The sequence below is a fragment of the Meriones unguiculatus genome, chromosome 14 (assembly GCF_030254825.1).
Source record: "Meriones unguiculatus strain TT.TT164.6M chromosome 14, Bangor_MerUng_6.1, whole genome shotgun sequence".
Taxonomy (NCBI): Eukaryota; Metazoa; Chordata; class Mammalia; order Rodentia; family Muridae; genus Meriones; species Meriones unguiculatus.
The window spans coordinates 89333291-89344519 of NC_083361.1; the positions used below are offsets into that span (position 1 = coordinate 89333291).

At 42.3% G+C, this 11229-nt stretch overlaps 1 protein-coding gene across 1 annotated transcript; it reads left to right on the forward strand.

The window, feature by feature from the left end:
* Window positions 1-8091: 8091 nt before the first annotated feature.
* LOC110566598 (olfactory receptor 52W1) lies at window positions 8092-9081 on the forward strand. Its single transcript, XM_021664465.1, is given in 3 exon segments — window positions 8092-8209; window positions 8212-8924; window positions 8926-9081. Coding segments are annotated over 3 exon segments (987 nt in total).
* Window positions 9082-11229: the final 2148 nt, after the last annotated feature.

Below are 11229 nucleotides of genomic sequence, written 5' to 3' on the forward strand. Positions count from 1 at the left end.
ATATCTGACAGAGGGCTAATATCCAGAATATATAAAGAACTCAAGACGTTAAACAGCAACAAATCAATAAAACTGACATTTCATTTTTAATGAACTTCCCCCAACACCGACAGCTATGCTTTTAGTACAGCCAGTTCCTCAGAATGTCCAACACTGTTCAGTACACAAGGAAAAGAGGTGATAAGGGGGTGCTAGTCACTGAATGGATTTTTTAGAAAGTCTGGGAGATGCATTTGTGTGCCTTCAACAGAGAGGACAGCATAACACCAAATTCCAAAGAGCAACTTGGGAGTGCAGGCAGAAAGTGTGGTATCTCACAGACAGGAGCTGTAATGAATACGATTCTTTAAAAGTTAATTTGAGTGGACTTGAGGATAGTCAAGTGAACACGGAGGACAGAAGAAAGGCCATTTATTTGCCTACTGATTCCAAGCAAAGCATTTAGGGCTGCTTCTTCAATCTCAGACAAGGTGTTGTCCTGAGGAGAGGAAGTGCAAACTGGGGAGAAATAAGATTACTCCAGGAACACATGATGAGACCCAAGCTGACTTCATTTTATTAAGTCCACATAACCCTGAAACATGCTCTCATTACGAAAATCCATTCTGGACTCATACTGACCTGAATTCAAATTCGGATCCATTAGATATAAGCTACCCATTTGTCAGTTGTATCATGTAGAAATACTAGCGTCTAGCTCCACACTAAGATGATGTACATATAATGCTTAGCCTACACCTGACTTGTAGAAAGTGTCTGATAACTCGTGACTTCAGAGTTGTTGAGATCTGTACATGTCAGTGAACAGCAGTGTCTTTACAACCTCGGGGAGGAAAACACACAATAAACTATATACAAAGAGGATATGTCCTGGACATGTTTTTATTAAAATTCAAATTTCCTACAAGATAAATGAGACCATAAACAAAATTAGAAGACACCAGCCTGGAGGGTTATATTTCTAATCTAAAATGAAGAGCTGCTGTCTAGAATACTTACAGCCATCTGCACACTGACACAGGAAGGGAAAGAGCTGGCTAGAAAAACAGGCAGAAGAAATAACTGGGGAATTTCCAGCAGAGAAATCCTACATAACCAATGAATGCATGTAAAATGTATATTAAAACAAGATAATATTATTAATTATAGTCATAAGAAATCAGTCTACTAATATAAAGTTGTCAATGATGTTTTACAAAAAGTAAAATCTTGCATAAAGTTGCTAGAAAGAAGCCAAATTAAAACAACAATTTTAAGAACAATTTTACAGTAACCTGCTAAGGGAGAAATGTGTGTATCTTATAATCTACAATTCCACATTGAAGATATATGCTCTAGAGAAAGACATATGAAATTTTCACATCTCCATTTACACAGAAGATGTATACAAAGTTGCCAATAATAGTATCCATAGCAAAATAGCCAGAAACAATTTTTAAATATATTTTAAAATACATATTTGATGTAATCCTAGACTATAAAACTATAGCAATTTAAAAGGGTGATAAAAATCTGCTTACCTGTATAATCAGAACTCAAAAACATAATTTCTATATATAATAGGGTTTACTTCATATAGGAATATAAAAGCACCAACTAAGAAAAGCATTAAAAATTCATATTAATTATTTTAACATGTGAGAACAGGATATCATAAGGAATAAAAGAGAACAGTATCTGCAATATTTATTGCCTGTATTAAAAATAGCTAAAAGCAAGGGGGATAAAACATTAACAATTGACAAGTTGGGGCTTATTAATACTTGTGCATATTCTTATTTTTTGTACTTTTATATGTTGGTCTCTTCTAAGATAAAAGTATGCATTTTTTAAAGTAAAATACAAACAACTTACTAAAGACAAGAAGATCAATAACAAGACTGCTACAATATTCCAGAATAAGGCATGAGGAATAAAAAAGGGCACACTCCAGGGAAGCAGGCAGGATTCAGACACACAAGGTCCTAATGAGATGTCCTTGGTGGCTGTTTGAGGGTTTTCTTAGTATACTCAGGCTGCTGTGACAAAGCATCCTGGGTTGTGTGGCTTAGACAACAAGCAATCCTATCTCATAGTTCTGGGGACTGAGAAGTCCAACATTAAGAAGCCTGCTGAGGCTCCTAGCGGGAGCTCTGTCCCTGATTTAGAGCCAGCTAGCTGCCTTCTCCCTGGGTCCCACAAAAGATGTGAAAAGATAGGAAGAGAGTAACCTCCCTCTTCCCACTCTTATAAGGTCACTAATCTCACTCAGAGGGTCTCATGGTCTCAGCTAAGCCTAATTATCTCCCAAAGCCACATCTCCAAATATCAGTGAGGGCGAGAGCAACATATAAACTAAAGGCATAAACATACACTCCCCAACAAACACAGTAAGATTGTTTGTCCATCTACAGCGCTGTTCTTGATATATAATGAATATAATGAATTCTTAATAATATCTGATGAATTCTGGATCTAACATTAGTACTTTTCCTGCTTATGAGTCACCCATACAGTGTTAGTTCAGAGGGAAGACAATTCTGGTAGGGACAGTAAAAGTACTATAGAGTACTTCAGGAAATCTTGTTTTGAAAAGTCTCACTCTGTATCGCAAGCTAGCCTTAAACTAATAGCAATCCCCATGCTTCCACATTCCAAGTGCTAGGATTACAAACATGAGCCACCATGTCTGGATGGGAAGTAATTTCTTGATGACCTCAGCCAAATTCCAACAAATGAAGTCACTTCAGGAGTCTTCTTTTAAAAGCTAGAGAACCTTTACAAGGACCCATATCTTCTATTTAAAAAAAAGCTTTTACAGAAACACCCCAGTATGGGTCTGTGGCTTCGGCTAGCATTACAATAATAATAATAATAATAATAATACCACCTCTTCCATGCCTTTCCTGGAAAGAAACAAAATATTCTGTATGTTCGAAGGGTTCCTCAGTGCTTTAACCCAGTCTCACAGGTAGAGGGTGGACTAGGAGACTGTGACATCAGCATACAAGACAGTGTTAATCACTGGTTAACTATGGTCAAATAAAGTTAGTCCCAGAATTCTATGCTTAGAAAGCAATTCTGTTGCAGTGGAAGAAAAAAAATATATATGGAGAGCAGATAAAGCACTTGGGAGGCAGAGGCAGGTGAATCTCTGTGAGTTCCAGGTCAGCCTGGGCTACAGAATGAGTTCCAGACAGGACTACACAGAGAACCCTGTCTCGAAAAAAAAAAAAAAAAAGAAGCGGCGGCAAGAGGATCATTAGTCTGAGGCCAGTCTAGTTTATGTAGTGAGTTCCAGTACTAGTTGGATAAATTACTGAGTTCATACCTCAAGAAAAAAATTAAGGGAGTGAAAATATAGCCCAGTGACGGATAACTTGCCTAGAGTATTATGAACCCTAGATTCAACCCCCAGTGAGGCAAAAATCCATATACATACATACATACAAATTCGTACATTAATACATACATGCATTCAGACATGCTATACATGACCATTCTAGCACAATGTGAGTTTCACAAGATCCCACTATAAAAAAGATGGAGAATAAACAGTTCCTTTCTCAAATCGGTGGCCTCAATACAAGCACATCTACTACTCCAAGGAGTAGAAATTGACAGTGCTCAATGGTTTATAAACTATTAAGTACTTTCACATGTAAGGGTTAAAAGGGCAGAGATGGCTGGCGTGATTGATGCTAGAGGACAGAACGGGTGTGTTGATTCTGTGACCTCTTCACATTTCCATATAGTAGTGCCGCCTGCCCTTACAAGGTCCTGCCTCTTCTCTGGATTTAGGGGAAGATGAAGCCTCAACTGTTGTGATGCTGCTGGTTCTGCAGGGGTCTCATACTGACCTAGTAATTGTGGTTTGGTACTTCAGAGTTACTTGGGATTCTGCAAGAAGATTCAGTGTTGAGTGGTACCACTAAACCCAAGTTTTTCTGATGTGTAATCTGCTGTATAAATGGGTAATGTGTTTACAGACCATTTAAAATAAATAAATTAAATAAATAAATAAACAGTAAAGACCTAAAAGAGGTCCACCTGGAAACATGCTGATATCTGACAACCCTGTTCTATGAAGATGATTGTAGCAGCTACATTAGTCAAGAGTCAGAGACAATTTCCAAACAGAGCCTCCCTTATTCTATTTTTCTATGCCAGTCTTGAGGTCCTGAGGGGTTCAATGTCCTCTTCTCTATAGGGGTCTCTGCAAACACCAGGACTAGAGTAACAATCTATGTAAGGCAAGAAGCCTTAGAGATAACATTAAACTACTCAGTAGCTGGTATTGGTTAAAACTTCTAGAGTCTGATACCAGGCAGTTTATTTCAGTTTATTTCTGTATTTAAGTACAGAACAATTTGGGGAAATGTCTCCTGGTGTTACACAATCCCATGTGCACAAAAAGACATAATTACATAAAAAATTCTTCTCTAAGTACATGTCACTTCTTCCATGAAGGTGGGTTCCATCGCTAGGCTACATGTTATCTGAAGGGCCTAGGGGAGGAGCTGGTGTGGTCTCTGTCACTGAGCTAGCACAGAAGTTACCGAGGTTATTAACGACCTCTGGTTCTGCTGGGAAGGTTGGAGGAGTCCCTGGACATACATAGCACAGCAGTCATCTAGACTATTGGCCACCTCTGGCCCTGGTTGTGGGAGCTTGGGGGCAGCCAGATAGGACCTGGTCCAACAGATAGCACAGGGTTACCTAGACCATAGAGCCTCCTCCACTCCCAGCCCTCTGGGCAGAATACAGGCTACATCTCTTTTCCTTTGAAAGGACAATCCAGTGTGTTTAACATCCATTGTCTCCCTAACGTGATCTGTGCGCGCAGGGGCCTTTGTGATCCCAGTGCTTCTCCTTTGCTTCTGCTTCTCCTTTGCTTCTCCTATATGACCAGTCCTATAAGGTGATAGGTATGTTGTCAAATCCCCTTAAGTCAGGTGACCCCAACATGCATCAGAAAACTTCTATAAAGACCATCGAAGGTCTAGGATACAACACAGGAATTTTCTAAAAACAAATCTCCTGGTGCATCTTGTAAACTCAAAATTAGCAGGTTTCCAAGGAATCAGTTCCTTCAGTTCTAGATTTGTTGGTTCTAAGAGGTCTGTGATTTATCTTATGAGCCATCTCTGATGCACAGCCAAAATTCTCTGAATCTCTGGAAGCCAAAAGCATTTTCTTTCCAACTCTCTCCATAGCTATCCAAGTATAGTGTCTAGCTCCTGAGCATTCTCCTCCTTCCTCAAGGAATCACCATCCCCTGCCTAGTTGTATCCAACGGGGACCACCCCCCAAAACGAAAGCCTCAGTTATTTGACCCAGGAACTTGTACCCATTCTATGGCTAGGCTACATGTTATACGGCAGTATATTCTATTAAACTTCTATTAAACAGCTATTCTATTAAACTTCCCCCCATGTGCCAAATTTCAGGTGAGGGACTTAGTGGTGGCCAAGTGCAAGGACACTGAAGCCTAAACTACTTGAGTTTGTGTATTGACTTTGCTGTTGACTATGGCTATTGGCAGGTTATTGCAGCTTGTGCCTTAGGGTTTGTTTGTTTTCTGTTTTATAAAATAAAGCAAAGGTTCATACTTACTTGAAAACCTATTTGGAGGTAAGGGCTCACATCAGTACATGCATGTAGGAAACGCAATGGGACTGTCACCACTGATGCAGAGGTTTTCAGAGTCTTCCAAGGAGAAAAAAAGGCTTCTTTTTCTGTGTGGCCATTGTAGCAAGTACAGACGTCAGTCAGTGCAACCCCTGTAGTAGCCCTCTGGGCACATGACAGCATAAACTTCTGGAGGGCAAAGGGTCTTTTTAGAGCCGCCACATCTTCCCCACATGGCAAAGGACCAGGAACAAAAAAAGTTCAGGCAGTTCTGCTACAGAGTTGGTTTTGAAATGCAAATTTGTTCAAACACAGCCGACACACCAGGAAACTGAGCACTGAGTTTTATACTTAAGACATGATTATGCATTTTAGAGACTAGACATGGAAAACGTCATTCCCTCCCTGGCTAAGCAGCATGTACTCTTTTTCAAACATCTGTCAGCTACTTCAGCTTACTATAACTTTCAACCCAATTCTGACAAGCCTTTCTATGAAACTCAAGTTTTTTCTCAAGATTAACTGCCATATTACTGTAGTATTTGCATACTTTCTAACATAATACCTAAGACAATTCTGATGTTGTTTTTTGTTTTGTTTGTGTGTGTGTGCATGGAGAGGCCAGAGGTTGACACAGAGTCTCTTGCTAAGCCTAGACGTACTCTAGGCCAGCTAGCTTGTTCCAGGGAACCCCTGTCTTGTTTCCTAATTGCTGGATTACAAATGGGCCAGCACATCCATTTGGCTTTTATGTAGATGCTAAGGATCCAAGCTCCAGTCTTCATACTCAAGTGGCAAGTACTTTATCCAATAAGCTATCTCCCTGGGCCCACTCCTACATTTCCTATGTGTCACTGATATTATAGGGTGCTATGTCCTTAATTCCAGTCTTCCAATAACTCTCCTGGTTTTCACTGTGATTTTCACAGTGTGGTCATTTTAAGCACACCTAATTACAGCAGAAAGAACTGCATTTTCAATAGTCTTCTGGTTGGTGGTGAACAAGACTTTCTCTTCTCTGTAGACACCTGACTCCTAAAACTGTAGTAGCGAGTGTACTTGTCATCCTAGGCTTTTAGGCCAACAGATCTGCCCACAGTCCAAAGTGCTAAATGTTAATTCATAATCAACTGCATGCCAGACACTGTGAAGCTGTGAAGACAGTGTGAATGAGAGGCAATGCTTGTCCTGCTCTTCCACTCCAGTGAGCTATGTCTAGAGACAAACAGCTAGTATAATAGAGTGGGGCAGATGCCATTATAGAATAATACAAATTCTCTCCAAAAACAAAGACCTCTGAGAGAAAGTGCTTCTCTTTCCCAGAGTTTTCCAAGGCTTCCCTGGCATGTCCCCTTTCCCATCTCCTCACTCATGCTGAGTGTGTGAGCACTGAGCGAGGAAACAGTAAAGAGGAGAGTTAAGATGGCACAGGTGGGAGGGACAAGGGCCCTGAGGGATGCGGGTAGAACAGCTCCGAAAAGGCCCCAAGGGGCACTGACTGGTCAGTGAGGAGAGACTGCCAGCACACAGTACTCAGGGTCGCTTCCTAGTCAAGTCTCCAGCTGGCTTTGTCTTCACTCAGCATTTAAGCTTCTTGCAGGGACTGCGTCAACTCTCTCTGTCTCCTCCATCAGACGTGTTTCTTCACACACTAAGTTCTTGGGATTTCTACCATTTCCTCCTTCGGTTGCTTTCCCTCTGAAGGATTCCAGGAATACAACTCTAGTGGAAGCCCCTTCTGAATCCAAAAGAATGAAAGGATACCAAGAAGAAAAATTTTTTTTCCTGCCATCTCTCTTTCTCCACTGTTACCTGCTCACAACTTAACTCTCCACCTGATGTTCAAGATTACAATTTTAGCACAAAATCCAGAATATGTATTCATCCCTTGAGCCTACCAAATTTTCTCCTGCCATTCCAGGCTTCCAGCTTCACTCTAAACCCTACTTGTGCCCCCAATATAGTTTCTCCCACTCTTGCTATACTGCCTCCTACTTACTTCCTATTGTATTGGTACCCCAACTAATAATTCAAGTAAACACTTAAGATTACTGTGTCTATCCCTATTACAAAATAAAAAAATAAAAATAAATTAAAAAAACATCGAGGTTCAAGGTCTCCCCCCAAAAATATAGTCAACATGAGATAACCTGGTCACTAGTTTTCTCCCCAAATAAAAAGACCAAGACTGGCTGTCCTCGGACTCCGAGGGAAAAAGCTCTGTCTCCGCTCTATCTCCTCAGATGACCCTCACATGGGAGGACTCTTGACTATACCAGCCACTATATCAGTCACCCACTTCTTTAACCCTTCTACTAGACCCTGCCTCTGCTCTCCTTATAACGCTCATGGGTAACTAGGAGCAAAAGGTTCTCCATAATTATCAATCCAAGCAATTATGCTCCAGGCCCTTGGAAGGGTTTGTGGCACCCTGACATCCCTAGAAGCTCTCCTCCTCTTGTCCTTTCCCCATCAGGAACAATGAGACCCAAACTTCATCATTACAGGATGGCAGAAACTCCACAGTCCAACTTCACCTTCCAATGCCCAGCCTTCTTCAGAGATGGCCAGTGCTGGCTGGCACTAGCGTTTGGGCCCATGTGTCTCTGGCCCTGCTGGGCAATGCAACACTTCCGGCAGTGATCCAAATAGACTCTCTGCATCAGCCCTTGTTTCTACTCCTGGCCACACTGGCAGCTACTGACCTGGGCTTAGCCACATGTATAGCCCCAGGGTTGCTGGCTGTGCTGCGGCGTGGGCCCCCACCTGTACAATATACTGCATGCCTAAGCCAGCTGTTCTTTGTACATGCGCTGACTGCTGTGGAATCTGGTGTACTTTTGGCCATGGCCTGTGACCGCGCTGGGGCAGTGGGGCGTCCATTGTACCACCCTATCTTGGTTGCTAAAGCCTGTTTGGGCTGTGCGATCTTGGCACTGACACTGAAAGCTGTGGCTACTGTAGTGCCTTTTCCTCTGCTGGTGGCACGATCTGAGCACTTCCATGCCAAGATCATACATCACGCCTACTGTGCACACATGGCAGTCGTAGAGCTAGTGGTGGTTAACACATGGGTCATCAACTTGTATGGGCTAGCACTTTCACTGGCTGTGTCTGGTATAGATATTCTGGGTATTGCTGGATCTTATGGGCTCACTGCCCATGCTGTGCTTCAGCTACCTACCCGGGAGGCCCGGGCAAAGGCCTTAGGTACATGTAGTTCTCACATCTGTGTCATCCTGGCTTTCTACGTGCCTGGACTGTTCTTCTACATCACACACCACTTTGGTTGTCACACTGTCCCAAAGCCAGTTACATATCCTTTTATCCAACATCTATTTGCTGCTGCCACCTGCCCTCAATCCCCTCATCTATGGGGTCCACACCAAGCAGATGAGGGACTGATTCTTAGAAATGTTCAAATTCAGAAAAAATAAAAGCAATTTTAATGGACAGTGGGCCTTGGGGTAAACCGGGTCGGAGGACTCTCTTGGTGTAGTCTGGGAATATGGGTTATGCTACCTCTGTCCTATATATGCATAAAACTATGATAAGTATTTGCTGTGAAGCCCTTAGAATGTATAGCACTGGTACCTGTAGACTTCGGCCTAGCAATCCATATCTTGCTTGAAGGAAGCAAGGCAGGGGCTGCACATTACCATGCAGGGATAGTAAGGAGATGAAGGAACTAATTGAGGTCCTTAGAGCTAGTCTATTCCAGAATGTCCCTTTTCAGCCTCAACCCCATCATTTCAACCCAAGTCTCTCACTATGCTTCTTAAATGTGCAGGTACTTGCCTGGAGTTACAGCCCTCTCTATACCTGCAGTCACATTCTATTTCCAGCCTATTCTAAAGGCTGGTATACAAACTTACTCTCCACATTGTTAAAAATCTGAGAAATGTACCCTCTAGTGCCAATTAAGCCAGAATATGGCACTGAAGACACTCCCAACCAAAGAATTCTCTTGGTCAACTCATACTCCAACCAAGGACTATTCATGAAGATAACCTAGAACCCCTGCACAGATGTAGCACATGACAGTTCAGTGTCCAAGTGGGTTACATAGTAATGGGAAGAGGGACTGTCTCTGACATAATCTGATTGGCCTGTTCTTTAATCACCTCCCCCTGAGGGGGGAGCAGCCTTACCAGGCCACAGAAGATGACAATGCAGCCACTCCTGATGTGATCTGATAGAATAAGATCGGAAGGAAGGAGAAGAGAACCTCCCCTATCAGTGGACTTGGGGAGGGGCATATGTGAAGAAGGTGGGACCAGGAGGGGAGGAAGGAGGGGCTTATGGGGGGATACAAAGTGAATAAACTGTAATTAATAATAAAAAAAAAGAAAAGAAAAAGAATTCTCTTGGTCATGTGTGTAGTTACTACTTCATCTTCTCTCAGTTCCAACAAAGACCCCCAAAACTGTAGCCACTTCTTTCTCTGGGGCTGTGACTTTGAGAGTCAAAGGTCCAACTAAAAAGAAAGCTGATACCTAAAAGGTCAAGTCATTATGATCACTTGTCAACCTGACCTTTTTTGTACCCTCAGCCAAGAAGGTGAAATCCCTCAGTAAAACCCCCATCAGCATCCCTATCTGTCCTGCTCACTGTCACTAGCAGCATGTGATACTGGTGTAATATGACGAAATGGAAATATGCTGCTAGTGCAGCTGCCCAAGGGGAAATATTAAACAGGAAGTGGCATAGTGTTGCCCAATGGAGGAATTAATTTTCAGCTAAGGCTGGACAATGGAAAGAATGTTTAATACACAGGGAGTTGAATCTGTAAGGTCAGAGAAAATTAAAGTCATAACCACAGTCTTGGTGCAGTTTCGGAGACCTGAAGCAAGCACAACACATCTGGTTGCTCAGAGCTGGGCCAAGCACCATGGGACACCACACAGAGGATATAGCTTCAGAACTGAAGGACAACTGTCATGCGTAGGGCCAAATGGGGTCTCATTAGAGCCCTAAAAACAAGGAGGAGGTACCTCAAATTGTCTGCATGATTTCAAGTAAGATCACACTGAATCTGACTGGGTAAAGTGGTTCTCAACCTTCCTAATGCTGCTATCTGTTAATAATAGTTCTTCATGTTGTGGTGCCCTTAACCACAAAATTATCTCTAGCTACTTCATAGCTGTAATTTTGCTACTCTTATGAATTGTAATATAAATGTCTTTAGAGACAAAAGGTTTGCAAATGGGGTCATGACCCCCAAGTTGGGAACCCCTGGTTGAGTCAATCATTTGAGTTCAGTCATTCTCAAAACTAATCTTTTTCATGCAGTTCTAAATTTAAAAGCACTCCACAAAATGGTTTTATAGAAAACTAACAAAACACTAGTCCTAGAGCTGGAAGAGATGGCTCAGTGGGAAAAATCCTTGCCTAGAAGCATGATGGCCTCCGTTCAGATTCCCAGCACCCACATAAAAGCCAGGTGCAAATCTCAAAGTCCAGTCCAGAAAAGGAGGACCAAGGGGAGACAGGTAGGTCACTGAAGCCAATCAGTGAGCTCCATGTTCAGCAAGCGGCTGTCACAAAAGACAAGGTGGAGAAGGACAGAGGAAGACACCCAACTTCAGCTCTGGCTCCTCCACGCACGCGTATGCACAG